Source organism: Tenrec ecaudatus, chromosome 3 (genome assembly GCF_050624435.1).
Source record: "Tenrec ecaudatus isolate mTenEca1 chromosome 3, mTenEca1.hap1, whole genome shotgun sequence".
Taxonomy (NCBI): Eukaryota; Metazoa; Chordata; class Mammalia; order Afrosoricida; family Tenrecidae; genus Tenrec; species Tenrec ecaudatus.
Window position 1 is genome coordinate 127,190,122 of NC_134532.1, and position 18,219 is coordinate 127,208,340.

Here is an 18,219-nt window from a genome sequence, read left to right on the forward strand (position 1 = left end):
ACTGCTATGAATCTGGCGACCCCTGTAAAAGGGTCATTTTACCCCCCCAAAGGGTCATCACGACCCACAGGTTGAGAACTGCTACTCTAAGCATACATGACCTTGGATGCCAATGAGAGACAAGCAAGGCGTAGCGCACAGTGATTATCATTCTGGCAAAAGATCTGACGAGGAAACTGGAAGGCGCACGTTGTAAGCTATACTTTCCATCAAGCAAAGTGAAGTCATTTGGCTCAGTTGTGGGCCTTTTCTTTTTCCTGGGTTTTGTGCTACTGCAATCATAAATCTAACTGAAAAAGAGAATTTCAGGGCCAATTTAGGTGTCAAAAATTTAGAAAATGTATATAATAATTAGCACCAATATCTGCTGTGGAGGCATGACAGCTAAGCACCACTCAGATGTTAACCAAAAGGTCAGGGGTTCAAACCCGCCTTGCGACCCCATGGAAGCCTATCTGTGCTCCTGTAAAGATCACAGCCTGAGAGCCTCAAGACCGTGGTTCTACGCTGCAAATGAGGAGTTGAAAATCCACTCAACAGCACCGAGGAACTAGGAGCTGAAAGTGAACTCCACAGACAGGTAAATTACAGCCGGATAAGGAGCGTCCAACATCAAATATTATGTTTTATTTATATACGTTGTGAAGCATTGCTCATGTAACTTTATGGAATGTCTTCTCATATAAACAGCTTTGCATTTGCTTCTTTTCCAATGATAATACATCTTACAACTTCAAGGACAATGCTGAATGGATTGACAGTGGCTAGAACGGAAGTAACTTATCTCAATGATGAAGGGTAACTAAATTATATTCAGAAATTAAAAATACATTTGTGCTCTGAGATTTATTACAGCATCAAGGGTTCTGAAAATATAGCCTTACAACATGTACAACTCTGTGATTTATTTGAGTTGATATTTAATAAATGTCTCTGGTCTTTCTGTGCGGTGAACTTTCACACTACCGTACATTCTTAAATACACATTTTGTTTGCAATTGTGATTGCATAAATGATAAAGCCGTAAGATATAATCACAGTCAATGTGATTCTGGAACTTGGAAGAATTATTTCTTAGACGCTAGCTGTGGCTGAATGTAAGAGGATTTACATGGAGTTTGTCTCTATCCATTCTTAGAGCATCAAGAGTGACGTGCTTGACAGCCAGCAGAGTGGCTGGCAGCACGAACACACGCTGAGATGCTCAGGAGACAGGTCTGCCAATCTACTTGCCACGGGCACAGCCTGCAAACATATGGAGCAGTTCTGTTACCCACATGGGCAGTCTCCATGAATCAGTCAATGCAACAGCAACTAACAACAACAGCAATCTCTACTTCAGAAATGCTATTTATCTGGCTATCAGACACCTCGCAGTCTCTAAAGTTTCATTCTCTATACAGATATGGACACTGGGGATGTGTAGCCCGAATGCCTGCAGCTGAAAATACATAGTGCGATGTCCTCCACTGTGTCCCAAATCACACACACCTGCATACATATATATACTATTTAAAACAGTTTAACAAGGTTGAATCCATGTAACAGGTTGCAAAGTTTTTACCAAAGAGTTCACTTCAAGAGAATTAAATTTCTATTATTTAGGAATTTCCTTCATTATGTGTTGTTTTGTAAGATCAGGTAAATAGGGTATAAATAACAGCAAGGAAAGCAATACTATTTTTACTGACTACATACATACGTATGTTTATTAATATGCCAGGCCTCTGTTTCTCTTCTGTGTGTTTATGAATGTGCGCATGCACACACACACTGGACCAGAGTGATGCAGATGTATTGGATGCTCAGTGGCTCTCTGAAAGGAGGTTGGTATCAGTCCTGCACACCTCAAGAGAAAGGCCAGGAAACCTACTTCCAAATAAGCATCCACCGAAAGCACTATGAAGTACTATGACACCTACGGGCTTGCCATGAGACAGCTCAACAGACAACTGAAGACAGACACACAAGACAGAGTTCATTAGATACGATACAGAGAGATGTGCACGAACAGATACATATCTTAGAGTGATGGGATATTCTTGCCTTTGGAGCAGTGGAAACTGCAGGGGCCGTGAGTTATTTAATGTGACTCTTTTAGCAAGTCTCTAATGCCCACCAAATAACCTATTCCTACATGGGCTTGGAAGAAGTTGGGGTGGTGGGGCTATGTTAGCTATTGATTCATCTGTGAGTAATTGTGAACAGGATTGCCTAGAGTGGCATCCTGCTGTGTACACAGTGAGCCCTTGAAGAAGCAGGAGAATGAGTATCATTACCAGCAAGGGCCGGGAGAAGCATGAGCCCCGTGCAGTGAACTTTGTGGGTCCTTATGACAGTTACACCATCAGAGGATCCGCAGCAGAACCAGAAGCCAGAGCATGGAACAGAGTGGTGAACTTCCTACCCCACGGAGCAAGTCAAGCTGAGTGCTTTGTGCAGGAAGCTGGTTTATGGAGTAGGGTGCCTCTGGGCACTTAATTGGGGAAGCTGGGCCTGCTGGTCCACAGAAAAGTGGAGCTTAAATTCTGAACACCAGGGTTTGCAGAACACAACGAATGACAGTAATATCCCAAAATCCATTTGCAGAGTCACAATGAATCAGGGCAGCTAACAAAACATGACAGAAAGAAGATGGATTTTTCAAAGATATTAACCCTGTGAGATAGAATTTTTAAAAATTAAGTATGAGGACACCCTTCCTATTAGTCCGGCCACAGCACTGGGAATACAGGTGGGTAAAATCTAGTTTCCAATTTAACAACAGGGATGGATTAATACCAATTCTGAAATTATTTTAGTAATGTATTGAAGCTTAAATTCTGAGCACCCCAGTTTGCCAAAGGCTATGAATGACAGTGATAACTCAAAATACATTTTCAGAGTGCCCATGCAGATTAAGCCTCCACTAAATTCCTTCGAATTAATAACTGAAACAAAACTGAAACTGAACAAAACAAAATAAAACTGAAACAAAATAACTGAAACAAAACAAAAACTAACAGCCATGGAGTCAATGCTAACTCATAATATAGGACTGGGGAGAACTGCCCCTGTGGGCTTCTGAGACTTTTCGAAAGGAGAAAGGCTCCTCTTCCTCTGCTAGAGTGGTTGGGAGTAGTGTTGAACTGCTGACCTTGTGATTGGCAGGCCACCAGGGATGTTAATCTCACCCTCAGCAGAGTGCCTTGCCAAGTGGATTACCTCCACCGCTCTGGAACCAGGTCAGGGAAGGGCAGTCCCTGATAGCACCGCTGGGCTTGCATAGTCATTAGCCACGTCTATCAATGGTGCCCTGAGTGCCTTGGTCAGAGGCCCTGAACCAATCTCATCAGCTCTTCTATGTAGCATAATGTATGTGTCCCAAATCACAGCCCTGTGCCCTCTTCTGAAGTCCTACCTCGAACGACAATGTACTGATCTGCCACCAATCATGCATTTGTGACACTGTCCTTTGCCTCATGCCCTGCTTAACTTGTGTCCTGACTGTGAATCTTCGGATGCCACTGTGACTTCATGCTCACTGTGACCCCACCACACACCTCAGCCCGGTGACATGTCTGTGCCTTGTGTTGTCTTTGTCTCGCTGAAGACTTAAGAAATCTTTCCTCTTTGAGCCCTCTGTGTCAATCTGTCTCATGTTGGGTCTTCTAATTTGCTGACCCCGACTTTTCCAAGCATGATGTTCTTCTGCAGGGGCTGTCTCCCCGGTGTCAGGTCCCAAGTGCATGCAACGCAGTCCCCCATCTTCCCTTCTGAGAAGGAATCTGGCTGGACTTCTTCCAACCCAGGTGGCTCCTTCTTCTGGCGGTCCACGCCAGACTTCAAAGACACCATCCACTCTCTCCTCTTCCTTGTTCACTATCCAGCTCTGGCACAGACAAGTGGCAACTGAACACACCACAGAATACATCAGAAAGATATCAAGAGACCCTTAGTCTTCAGAGTAGTCAGTCTCTCTCTCTCTCTCTCTCTCAACACTTTAAAGAGATCTTCTGTGATAGACTTGCCCATGGCGGTGCACGCTGAGTTGGTTTCCTGGCTGCGGCTTCCATGGGCACTCCATGTGTAGTGATGCTGTTTCCTGATCCAGCTGTGGGCACTGAAAGCGATACATTTATGTCGAAGTACCATCTGCATAGCAGGCTGTAACCCTCGGTCCTGATCAGGAGTGCTTGCAGTCCTCATCACGTTCAGCAAGCAAGGTGGTGTCATCTGCTATTGCAGGTTATGACTGAGACGTCCTCCGATCTTCAGCGAGTCTAGCTTCTGGATTACCGTCTCAGCATGCAGACTGAACACCGATAGTGAAAGGATACGAACCTGACGGCCCTCTTTCCTAATTTTAAAACAATGATGTCCCTTGTTCAATGTCCTTGACTGAACTTGGCTTACCTTTCTGTCATTTTTGAATGATCTGTCAGCATGAGCCATAGGAATATGCCAACCAAAACCACAATGAGATACCATCCCACCGTCATTCATGGCAATGACTTTTTTTAAGGTGTGAGAGAAGGCAGTCGGTGTTTACGAGGCTGTGAAAAAACAACCCAGGGATCCTCCAGGACCTAGTGGTTACATGTTCAGCTGCAACCCACCAGGTTGGCACTTTGAAACCAGCAGCTTCTCCTCAGGAGGAACATGGGCTTTCTACCCCCATAAACAGTAGCAGTTCTCCCTGCCCTACAGGGTCGCTGTGAGTTGACATCCACTTGATGGTCATCAGTTTGGAAGTTGGTGGGGTAACGGGGAATGTAAAGTGCATTCCTTTACTGGAGAGAATGTCAAGTACAGACACTGGGAAATAGTTTGGTGGTACCTGTTATATGACCCTGAGCAGCCCGGTGGGGTAGTGTTATGCAATGGGCTGCGATCTGCATGGTCCCATCCTCAGGAGAAAGACGGAGCTTCCTACTGCAGGAAACCATTAGAGTCTCGGAACCCACCGGACTCCGTGGCAGTGAAGTTGGCTTTTTGAGTATTCTCCGACCCAGCATTCCCTATCTAGTATAGACCCAAGAACAGACACATACACACTAATGCTCATTGCAACACTATTCAAAGTGGCCCAAAGTAGGAAACGACCTAATGTCTATCATTAAGATGAATGAGCAAACACCACGTGGCACACACATATCCCATGAATTATTTCTTGGCCACACAGTCCTGATGACCCCCCCCCCCAAAAAAAATCATGCTGAGCAAAATCATCCAATCACAAAGGGCAGACTGTAAGATATCACTGAACAGGACATAAACAAATGGGCAGAAAACAAAGATTATTAAGGGCTCCCAGGAGTGAGAGAAGTAAAAAAGAGGGAGTTTGTCAATTGGCTCCATTGAGTTTGTGGGGATAGTGGTGGAATAATTTGGAAGAGGATGACAAGAATTATTGCACAGCCTAGAGTATAATAATTTAATGGAATTAAACAGGTAGAAATTGTTAGGGACCAAATGTTAAGACAGCTCCTAAAGGGCCTGGCTCAGCATAGAAGTACAATGTAGCTACACCTTCAGAAATACTTCAAGGGAACACCCTTTAAGAAGATGCATGGACAATGACAGGGATGCTACAAACGTTACATGGAATGTAAGTAGCCATTTCTTCAGTGATACTAGGGCTCAAGAAACAGGTGTGCGAGGGGTGGGAGGAGAGATGGGGCACAAGCGTGAGTCTGTATCCCAGGCATGGCACTCAAGGAAAGAGTATCCACAGAACTAGTGGGTATCCAAATGCTTGTACCCAAGAAGGGAACATAGATGGGGAAACACGGGAAGGATTGACAACGGTTTCCCTACTGAGGGCGGAGCCACGGATTCACAAGCAGCCAAGGCGGTTTTACATATTGGTTTTTCTTTGTTTAAGAATTCACATACAACAGAGATCTTAAAGATAATTATACCAGCTACACCTCAATTTGCGGATAAAAATATCTATCAACCGAAGAAAGCTGATGGTGCCCGGCTGTCAAAAGATATAGCGTCTGGGGTCTTAAAAGCTTGAAGGTAAACAAGCAGCCATCTAGCTGAGAAGAAACAAAGCCCACATGGAAGAAGCACACTAGTCTGTGTGATCACGAGGTGTCGAAGGGATCAGGTATCAGGCATCATCAGAACAAAAAATCTTACCTTAGTGAATGAGGGGGATAATACAGAGTGGAGACCCAAAGCCCATTTGTAGGCCACTGAACATCTACTTACAGAAGGGTCCCGGGGAGGAGATGAGCCAGTTAGGGTGCGATGTAGCAACGATGAAAATTACAACTTTCCTCTAGTTCTTAAATGCTTACACCCATCTCCCTCACTATCATGATCCCAATCCTACCTTACAAATCTGGCTAGACCAGAGGATGTACACTGGTACAGACAGGAATTGGAAACACAGAGAATCCAGGGCAGATGATCCCTTCAGGACCAGTGGTGTGAGTGGTGATACTGGGCGGGGGGAACTGATCACAAGGATCTACATATAAGTACATATAAGTTCCTCCTGGGGGACGGACAACAGAAAAGTGGGTGAAGAGAGATGTTGGACAGTACATGATATGACAAAATAATAATTTGTAAATTATCAAGGGTTCATGAGGGAGGGGGAAGCAAGAGTAAAAAATGAGGAGCTGATGCCAGGGGCTTGGGTGAAGAGCAGATGTTTTGAGAATGATGAGGGCAATGAATGTACAAATGTGCTTTATACAATTGATGTATGTATGGATTGTGATAAGAGTTGTATGAGCCCCTAATAAAACAATTTAAAAAACTAACCAAACAAACAAAAATATCTACCAACCATAAAAGTGAAACTTTTAAAACTATCACTCAGTTTGCTCAGAATGGCTCGTTCATAGGTCACTTTCTGCCTGGGCCTAAACATGCTATTTTCAGCACAAATAAAAGGTCAGCCCAGGACTCAAGTAGGTCAGATATCCCAAATCAGAAGCAGGAAATATCAGAAAACTCATGGAAAGAGTTTATTAAGGAATATATTGTTTTCTCATTTAAAAAGCCATCTCTATCCTAAATCCCAACAGTTTCATTTCTTACTCTTTTGGAGGACAGGAGGTAGTCTACGAAGTTTCCACTTTTCTGATTAAGGGAAGTACCCTGGATTAGCCCCCCCACCACCCTTGACACTCCCCAAGACTGGTGGGTTTAATCATCAAAACATTAAACCTCTTCTGCACAGAAAAGCCAAGGTTTCACCCTGAAACATAAACCGAGGTCTGAAACATAGCCTGTTCCCTTTGTCGAAGCACTCAGATGTCAATTGCTCCTAATGCTTTCCACTTCCAAAGCTGGCCCCTGAGCAGCCGTGAAATCCTTACTGAGAACAGAGGGTGGATGAATCCAAGTTTAGTGATGTTTAATCTGCTCTTTATCAGAACGGCTGTGGGTCAGAATGGTAACCATACACTTCAATCATAAAAGAGAAAATCACCTTGCTCCCTCCTCCCCAAACCCCCAAGGTCAAGAAGTTATCAGGAAGCCTGCATTGCGATCTGGTGGCCACCTGTCTGCTCATAACTTCTTCCCTGTCGGTCCTGTACCAATCTCAAGACACCGGGATCCCCGGACAGTTCCTTTCCATCTGAGATATGTGCTTCTCCTACCAGCAGAGGGAGGCCCGATCCACTTCCTGAGCTTTGAGACTGTTCGATTAAATCTCTCAAGGATTCTCCAGGAGGAATGTAAGTCTCGTCCTGTTCTAAACCAATGCTGTACCGAGGTCTGGTTTCTTGTCGTTTATACCTAAAGGTGGCGAGAGGACAGTACCTATTAGGGAATGCACTGATAGGGGCAAACCACTACAGATAAAACAAACAGCAGATTTTATTGTAACACAGAAACGCAATATGAGATTAAGTGTTTAGATATTTCCTACTATTGGATATGGTTTCCAAAATAAATCACAATTATTTTACTAACACTCACACACACGCACACACACACGTTAATTAAACTGGACTATAAGTTTTGACCCACTCCCAATCATCTGCAATGCATCGTTTCTGGTCTTTTTGACCACATGTATTCCAGCAGACTAGACTATGTTTCTTAGTTCTGAGATCCTAAAATCCTGAAAATATTCCTAACATCTTTTCCTTTGAAGTTCTTCAAACAAATCAAGATGCAAAGTTTGGGTTTACAAAGTACATTAAAGATAACTACCTCCTGTAAGTTAATTTATGGGGAAAAACATATTGAGCTATAGTCAGTATGACCCTTCTAGCCATAATTCCTTATGTGATATAATTCCAGACTCTGTATATACCTGTGGCTATAGTACCATTTTGTATGGCATTTTTTTCTTGATTAATCATTTTATTGGGAGGGCCTCTTACAAATCTTATCACAAGCCATCATTCAATTGTATTAAACACACTGTACATATGTTGCCATCAAGGAGAGCATTCTTTGTAAAACTAATGGGCAGGTTTAGGGTGGGATGAATACCTGACCTTAGCAGACGGAGGCACCCCTGGTGGTGTAGTGGTTACACACTGGGCTGCTTTGTGCAAGGTCAGCAGTTCAAAACCCTTGGCAGCTCCAAAAGAGAAATATGAGGCTTTCTACTAAAGGAGAGAGGTCTAGTCTCAGACCCCAACAGGGGCAGTTCTACTGGACTGCTGCCAGGAGTCAGAATTGGCTTGACGGAGGTGAGTGTGGGTTGTGGTTTTTAGTAGCGGGTGTGAACCAAGTCTCACCCTTTGCTTCCCTGGGTGCATCTTTGTCTCTGCCTTAGTAGAGGACTTGCCTTCAATATTACCCTTTTCTTTCCTTGGATGGGGTGTATGTACTGGCACCACCCTCTATTCTAAAACACAATACATCACCTGGAAAGCCAGGCCTCTCTTTCCGGACTGAGATTTGCTGGAAGCCAGACCCCTCGATGTGACTTTTGAACTATTTTGGCTTCTGGCTGTGGACCCTGCATTTGGCTCCTTTCTGTTTGACCTTTGGGTTCAGGACTGAACAGCAACGACCACCAGGTGAGACATTTCCTCTGTTTCAAGGCTTTATGTGGGATGTTGCAGGGAATCACAGAGCCCAGGGACTGAGGGCATACATTCCAGGGATGAGTGGGGACGGGGGTGGAGAGTGGGGGGGTAGGGGGATGGAGCAGAATTGCATCTTGGAAGATTTTGACATTTTGGAAATCTTTATTAACTCTTTGGGACTAGTCTAGTATTAGTTTTTCTAAAAGAAATTATCACCAGACACATAAATAATATAAAATTAGGCTTTAGAAACTATTTGCCATAATTTGCAATATCTTCCATTAGAAAATAACTTATCTGAATCAATCCATCATCCTTTTGAATAGTCATCTTATAAATACAAATAAATATTAAATTGTTCAAAAAGCATTGGGAGCAAGTTTCAAAGGCAGTCTATATGTCACAAACTAGAAAAGAAGTTCTCAAGTGACACAAATAGTTTGTAACGAACCCACTTAACAGTGACAATGTATAACTTATCACTGATGTTACCATAATTTATCTACAAATTATCTGTACCATCTGAAGAGTAAACCGGCATTCCTGCAGTCCATCCATGGCCTCCCTCAGGCAACCTCTCCATTTGGAGGCTTCATCTTCCAGAGCTGACATCCCCCGCCCACCTCACCTTCCCACCAAGGCCATTTCCAGGCAGCAATTAGACTGGCCTTGCAGGGCAGTTCCCAGGGAGCCTGCAGTCAGCACACCTGCCCCGGGCCTGCCTCACAAACTCCACTCCTCTTCCCTGCCTTAAACAATAGCATCAAACCCTTGCTTGCTGGGGACAGTGTCTGGACCAAACCCTGACCCTGCTGTCCACCCCAGGGCGACACACAATCTTACATCTCTGTAAGCAACCTTCCCCTAAATAATCAAGCCCATGCCTCCCAGGGTGACTTCTGGTCTGTTTGTTGGAAAGCCTGGTCTCTGTTCAGGGCATCACCTCCACCCTCTTTCAGTGCTAACACAGGAAGAAAGAAATCATGAAAGTCAACTTCAACAAAGGTACTCCTCTGCTTAAAAACTAACCTCAGTAGCAACCAGTCTCTGAATTTACTAACTGAATTTCCCCAGGGATGAAACTTATCAGTGTGGTTTTTATGTCTGAGGCAGAAATGAGATACATATGTGTTTACATCCTCACTGGGACAAATATTTATCAACAGTAACTCATGTTTTCAACAAAAGAGAAGATCTAATTAGGATAACGAAATCTGTGGCAAAAACGTCATCAGGCGAAAGCAGGTGGAACATAGAAACATAAAGATGATACCCCAAACGCAAAAGTTGACTTCTACCTGCCGGAAACTTACCTGAAGTAACAGAATAAAATGATAAAGACCAAGAGCAAACTGCAGACAGTCACAGATATCAGTAAGGCCTTGTGGTGTATCGGTCCATCCACAAAGTCTGAAGTTAAAAAGAGAGTAAAGGGAGTCAATTTTACAGAGAATATTTTCACACATTTAGAACGGCTCTGAGCGAAATGCTCTTTTACCATGTTACTTTGATGGGGGTGGGGAGTGGACCTATATTCAAGAGCAAACAGTTCCACTGGCGTGAATCCCTCTAGACAGGCGTTTCAAAGACTTGGGTTCCTTTCTCTCTGGAAAGGACAGGTTTACCATTGGATAAAACCAACAAATGGCTATAATCGAAACCAAATCAGCAGCATTCAAGTCAATACTGACTCATAACTGCCTTGCTTTGCAGAGCGGTGGCTTGCATCGAGGTCTTGAATGGCCGTGACTTCTGCCAGTCCTTTCTGCTGAGGTACCTTTAGGAGTCTTTGAGTCACCACCGTTGGCTAATAGACATGAGCCTTACCATTTGCTTTGCCCAGAAACCTGTAAACGAATGTCTTTCCCCCAAAGACGGAGAAGGTCAGCTCATCTTTAGTCCATTCCCAGTTACGGGACCATGAGCTGGTCTATGTGGTTTCAGGGTTACTCTCTGTCACCAGTAAGGTTTAACTGCATGTCCACATCACAGCCCACAGAACACAAAGTCATCTTGTGACGGACACAAAGGAACAGGACTCTTCAAGGGCCCCCAATCCTGGATGAGCCATTTAAACAAGGGTGCCATTTGATTTGAAGCATGTAGCATATGTCTTCAAAAGCAGAATTGCATTTTAAAAGACGAGTATGTTAAAGTGACACTTTCATAGAACAAATAACCAAATCTGTCTCAATTTTAGTTTAACTCCAACCAAAAAACTTAAACCAAACCCCATGCTATCAAGTTGTTTCAGACTCAAAGCAATCCTACCGGTCAGCATAGAACTGTATGTTATTAGACTATATATTAAGGGAAGACCATGAGATTTCAAAGTTTCCATAGATTCAAGCCACTTAGAGATATTTATATACATGCAAATTTACTGATTCCAATCCCAGGAACTCTTATTCAAACGTTTTTGTTTTTAAAAAAACAACCACCCCAGGTAATTTTTCCCCATGCAGGTGGCTTTCAGAATATTATTCAAGAAAACTAACCTAAAACCAGGTGCATTTACATAACCACTCAACTATTCTCGCATCATCCTTATTCATGATCACCCACGAGAGAGTGATTGTTGTTATCTCATTTGACGGTGGCATTTGACTTTGGTCCAACCATGCTTCACAGTCTACTATCTGGTTAGCCGATCTTTTGGGCTGGGAACTTTATTCCCATACCGTGGTTTCTTTGTTTTGGGCGTTCATTCGAAAGTATCATATGACCCATGACAAAAAGCGAGAAGCACCACCTCACTAAAATAAGTGGAATCACCGCCACCGCAATCCTCAGGAGCAAGATGCTTCATACTCACCTACAACTGCGTGCCTCCTCCAAATCGTCTTCACGAGCTAAACACTTTATGAAAATGGCAACCCCAAATAAGCAAACGCATGGCCATCGCGTCGATGCCGACTCACTGCATGCCCCCTGCGGGTTTCCAGGCTGTAACTGTTTACAACAGTAGCAGGCCCGTTTCTTCCCTGCAGAGTGGATGGTGGTTGTGAACTGCCCACCATGCGGATAACAGCCCAAAGTGTGACCGCTACACCAATCTCTACCGCTGCATAATGGGAGTGTTTTCACCTACTAGCATATGCCTTCTCTCCAAAACAACAGCAAGTCTCCTGTCACATTAGTCTTAGCGCATCTGCTCCCACAACTACCAGTAGTACCTGTTGGGCGGTGCTCCTTGTGCTCCCGGGCCCCTGTCTGTTGGGACCCACTCAGCACTAGTGGGTTTCATGTTGGTGCGGTATAGTAGTGCTCATAGAGACACAGGATGTAATAGTCACCTTGGCTGGCCGGAACTGATGTCCTCTAACACAATCTATCAACTGCATGATAGGAACTTCTCTGAGCAGCCAAGCAGTTGCAGGAAGAACAGGGTGGAATCTGTTCCTTAACCTGATCGCAGTCTTGCTGGCAGCTTCATCGGGGGTGTGGCCTACTCTTAGTATAAGCTGACATGGGGGGGAAGCTAAGCTCACTTCTTGTTGGTCCAGGCGCTGCATCGGACAGGGACCCACTGATGCTGAGGGCTATTATTGACCTGCCATGTTGCCTGCCAACGTTTGATCTATCCAATTCTGCACCAAGCCTGACATGCTGACCTTGGATTCATTTACCTGTGTCCACCAGTCTGTGGGGCTCCTGCTTCCTGTTCCTCAGCCCCAGCAGCTCCGCAAGTCTGGACAAGCCTCCAGATTATCATCTGACCAATGGACTTGTACTGGGCTGGACCTGACTGCTTTTACAACTGCGGGAGCCACTTTCTTGAAATAAATCTCTTTCTTTATACGGAATACTGGTTTTGCTTCTCGAGAGAACCTAGCCTAATCCACATGGGTGTACCTTAATTACATAGCCATTCCTCTATTGTACTACTTAGCATATTTCCAAGATCTTGCGATAATAAAGAATACTCTAATGAATATACTTATGCATATATCTTTTCATATATCAATGATTATTTCCAAAAGCTGGATTTCTAGAATTACTATTTCAAAGAATGTATGTATACATTTATATAAAGGTTTTTCATGTCTTCTGAAAAATTATCCTCTAAAAGATTACTGCAGTTTCTTTTTCATTATCAATGTGAACATATTTTAATTATTTTGTGTGAGATTATTTCAGTTTTACAGAAAAACAAAGTGTACAGAATTCAACATAACCAATTTTTTTCATTGTTAACACTACCACATTTGCTTTATAATACTTTCTGTTTCTCTTTCTCTTATCTATCTGTAGACACATATGTAAGTGCACATGTATAAATGGTGGCACTGACATATTTATTCTAAAGTAAAATATTTGTACTAGTTTTCTCTTCTAATCTCATTATACACATGCACCCATATTCAGCAACCATTTGTAATCTATAAAACTTGAAAAATATTAATGGGAGTTGTCTGTATCTAAAAAGATTAAATGACAGAGCATTAATTAAAAGCAGTTTTGTATTAGCCTGTCCAGAAGTCATGCTGATGGCCCTGAAAAATCATTTGGGGAACTTGACCATTTACAGTATGTGCCAAAAAAACCATTCAGGCATAATGCATGGGAATTAAATAAAATTAGCATATGAATTGTAAGAAAAGCCTTGCTTAATCATGTTTGAAAATACTAACTTAAATAGGCTAAAATTGTACATGACAAATAGTCTCAGCAAACTTTTTCTTGCATCCTCTCATTCTTCAGGTTAAAAGCCATGTTAGCAATAAATGGATGGAAAGCACTCCAGTCCACCCAAGCATACTTGGTGGTACAAGGGTCTCTGTGGCACAACCTTAAACAACAGGTTGGAGGTTTAAGGCCAATCAGTGACGGTGGTCGAAAGAACTGGCCATCTGCTTCCGTCAAGATCACCATCCAGAACACACGATGAGGCATTCTGTCCTGTCACACACAGTCATCATGAGACAAAATTTGGCTCAATGCAGTCATCAAGAATTTTGTTATTAAAAAATGCAGTCTTTCAATATCTTATATAAAAGAAAAAAAGCACTTGAGTTGATTGCGGCTGCAGTAGAACCTTGCTACACAGGGCATTCATTCAATGGCTGGACAGGGGAAGCTGATCTCCAGGCCTTTCTTCCGAGGTGTTTCTCGAGGACTCCAACCTTGCAATTAGTCGCCAAGTGCTTCACCATCTGTGTCACCCAACCAAAATCCAAACCCACAGCCATCTCCTGCTGACTCACAGTGACCACATTCAGGGCGACCCACTGGGCTGCTAACCTCCAGAACAGCATTCAAGCTCGCCGCTGGTTCTGCAGAAGATGCAACTTTCTACTCCTGTAGAGCTTCCCAGCCTCAGAGACACACGGGGACAGTCCTGCTCTGTCCTAAATGGTCACGATGGCTCAGATCTCCTCATTAGGGACGGAGCTTGTGTTATTTTGGCTTTGAGAAGAACTCAGTATACGGATACACTACATATGTCACAGTGTATCCAGAATGCTTTTCAGTCCAGTGAAATGTCACTAAGCCTCTCAACCACACCACCTTTCCCTCTGCATGTCAATGCAGAGTGCATGCTGAACGGCTAGAACTCTGTACTTATATAACTCATCTTATTGAATTTCTGATGTAGGAAAGTAAGGAGACTGAAACGGCTCTAAGGAATTCTCTCCTTAAGATCAAGCACTTCCCCCGCACCCCCAGGTTAGCATTACTATCCATTTTCTTTTCTCCAATAACTCCATTCTCTGGACCTCATCGACTGCCTTCTTGCTTTCTCAGATGAGGTGGTCTTGATCAATAAGCCTTTTGTTCCTGTTGGCCACACTGGTCATGATTTGATCCGCCCTTACCTGTGCGCAGAACATTAACAATGTAAACATTCAAGCCACTGCCAGAGCCTTGCACAGGGAACGCTCCCAGATGCCTCTCGGGAAACCAGCAGAGAGCACCGCTACCGCGGCTGTCGGTCCAGCTGCCCAAAAGGTAGAATTGAGAAGTCCCCAGGGAAGTTTGGTTCACTCGGAGATGTAAGAAATGAGCGGAATCACAAGTGCTTTCCTAACAAAATGGCATTCTGTCACTACCTGTCCCCTCTCTTGTTATTATGTGGCTTGTAATTACTTAAAATGCCAGAGGGTCAGAAGACAGTTAATGATGGCCATAAGAAATAGAAGAAAAAGGCCAGGTAGCTAGGAATGATCCTGGGATTGTCTCTTGTCCAAAGACCCATTCCTCTGTGCTGCTCTCCCTAGTAGCCACAGATAGAGTCAAGAATGCATGTACATTAATAGAGATATTAGTAGAGCACAACAGACAGAGAAAGCAGTGGGGCTGGAGCTCGATGGGACTGTCTTGTATTTCTGAGTCTTGAAAGTTTTCCATCTTTAACGAGATGCACTCTTCACTTTTCTATCATGATCTATTACTGGAAAATATTTGAGTTTTCCTTATCTGACAGGTTCCCTCCTTTATATAGATTCCGCCTTTCCCAGGTTTTACTATACCTGAGAAATGTAGCATTGTTAGATGCTCTTAATCAGCTCATTTAATTAACTTCCTTTCCTCATATACTGGGATTCCTTCTTCCAGTTAATTCTAAAAGGCATCGTGAGGTGCAGTTGGGTTGACTGAGACACACGACTCTGTACAACAGAACCAGACAACGGACTGTGGTGGCCGTGTCATGGGTCCATTTCATTGAGGGGCCTCCTTTTGATGACCTTGTACTTGACCAAGCATAAAGTTCTTATTCCAGGGACTGAGATCTCCTATCATATGACCAGCAAACACGAGAAAAAGTCTCGCTATCCTCACTTCTAAGGACCATTCTGACTGGACTTCTTCCATGACAGTTTTGTGTGCTCTTCCGGCAGCCCATGGTATTTTCGGTATTCTCTGCCATCCCTGTAATTCAAATGAGTCAATCCATGTGCCATCTTCTTCATTTTCCCTCCAATACAGACATGAGCTGAATGAAAAGAGCACCGCTTGGGTCAGGTGCGCCGTAAGTCTCCACAGTAATATTCTTGTTCTCCACGTTCTGAAACACCCTAGCTGACAACCTTCTGTTGCTATTCATAAGGTTAGTCCTTCTTAAGTAGCAATCTCTCTGAATTGTACAGCTTGTTCATTCTTCAAAGTATGTTCTTAGTCTAAAAGTGCCATTGAGCCCGATTCACCATTGGTGACTGATGGTATCTGAAATGCTGGTGACATTGCTTCCAGCATCACAGCAACATGACAGATGAGGGGTGATTTAAATAACATTGTCTATGCTTTATAATAATTCAATCTCATACAATGAGCTCCAGGCTAGCAGCATTGGTCTTACAGGGGAACTTGTTCCACAACTCACAGCTCCCCCGCAGGACTGAGTGGAACTTTTTCCCTCACCTTTCTACTGGGGTACCACTGGTGGATCTGAATCGCAGGCATCATGGCTAGAAGCCCATGATCAATACCACTAGGTCACCAAACCTCCTTCGGGGACTCCTTAGAAATGTCCATGACCAGGACTCCTCTTGATCAACCGCATCAAAACTCTCCTAAAATCCAGTAATCTGCGTCTTACCAAATCCTCCAGGTGGGTCAAGGGGATGTGCTGGTGCAAGAGTTTCAAGTGCTTGGCTGCCCATACTCACTGGTTGGAACCTACCAGCAGCTAGCTGTGCCTGTAAAGATGACAGTCTAGGGAATCATATGGGACAATTATCTCCCGTCCTTTAGCGTTTCTGTGGCCATTGCACAATCTGGTGTCAATTTGAGACTTTACGAGTGAAGGGGTGGAGTTTACCCTGTCAATCAGGCTGCAGCATGATGACCTCATTTGGAGGTAGGAAGGAGATAAATAGCTCACTGGAGGTGGGACGGATGCTGTCTCTCAGAGAGACATTCTTGTTGACGAGCCACATGGAGAAAGGCTGATGGCAGTCAGAACCTTGGTGCTGTAGGAACCACATGGAGACCCCTGCCAGTGGTAAGATGCCACTACCACTACTGGATCCACAAAACTTCCCACCCACAGGCCTGGGATCTTCCTGTATTTGGCATCATTGCATGTGATGCATGAGTCTGAAGAGGAATTTATAGACTGGGGCTGGACATATGGGTTAATATTGGACTTGTGGACTTGATATAAACTGGGCTGGGATGCTTTCTCAGTATTCAACTGATTGTATATAAGGCTCTTTCTTATGCACATTTGAGTGTCTATGAACTTGTTTCTCTTGTCTACCTGGACTGACACAGTCACTATGAGTCAAGAGAAACTTGCTGGCACAGCAGTTTTGTAGTGCATCTAAAAATCACCGCAATGATCGCACTTCAGAGTCTGGGAATCACCGGCTGAGTATACAACTGAAATTGAACAAGCATAGCAGAAAGAAGAAAGAGAGAAAAGGAGGGAGGGAAGAACAAACAAATACCATATTCCCAAACATGAAACTAATTCATGTCTGAGAAAATTCTTATTCTGCGGTGGAGTGTAAGACATAAAGGGCTTTAAAGAAATTGCACTAATATATACTTTTACCATATGAAATAGCTGGTTTTTATTGATTTAGGGTTTTCTCACTCTAAACAAGAAAAGCATTTAAGGGTGTCAATCAAGAGCTTCTGGAGATGGCTCTATGCATTGAAGTCTGTTTCCTACTTTTACCACGTTTTGTAGCTGTGTAATCCTGCCCGGGACTTCTCAGCTTTTGTGTCTGCAAAATGGGGCTAAGAGAGAGTACCTTCCTCAAGGTTGCGATGGGGATGAAATGAGTTTGCAGACACACAGAAAAGAGCCATAGTATGTTCTCTGTTGACATCAAGTACACATTATATGTGATGTGTACTGTAACTGCGATAATTTCTGTTTCCTTTAGACCAGAAATAGATGCTCCTGACCTGGGCTCTTTTGTTTCTGAAGGTCCCACTCTGGTATACTCACACCAGGGTCTTGTCACTGGGCAAGAGGTGTGAACAAGGACCAAGGGACCATGTCCACCAGAACGTGCCCTACCCTCCCTACTTTCCTTTTAAGCCACTCCCCAGTGTCCCAAACTCCATAACTCTTTGTCTGAATGGTTCTGTACATGTGTCCTGGACTATGAAGCTCTTCTTCTCCTCCCCAGACGCCCAAGAGTAGACTGAGTCACGGATGGGCACACTCCACAACCGGAAATGTGGTCCAGAGGTGACCAAGGGGTGTGAGGAGGGTGTGATCTGAAGGTTGTGATGTCCACATGCATGTGAGACCACTCACAGCACT

General features: G+C 43.8%; 1 protein-coding gene across 1 annotated transcript in view; it reads right to left on the bottom strand.

Moving 5' to 3' along the window:
- The window catches only part of BMPR1B (bone morphogenetic protein receptor type 1B), a 464,772-nt gene that overhangs the window by 25,117 nt on the left and 421,436 nt on the right, over positions 1-18,219 (bottom strand). Inside the window, exons 7-8 of the mRNA XM_075544005.1 lie at positions 10,310-10,406; positions 7,608-7,746 (exon numbers count right to left, since the gene is read on the bottom strand). Coding sequence (XP_075400120.1) covers positions 7,608-7,746; positions 10,310-10,406 — 236 coding nt within the window. The remainder of the gene's footprint in view (positions 1-7,607; positions 7,747-10,309; positions 10,407-18,219) is intronic.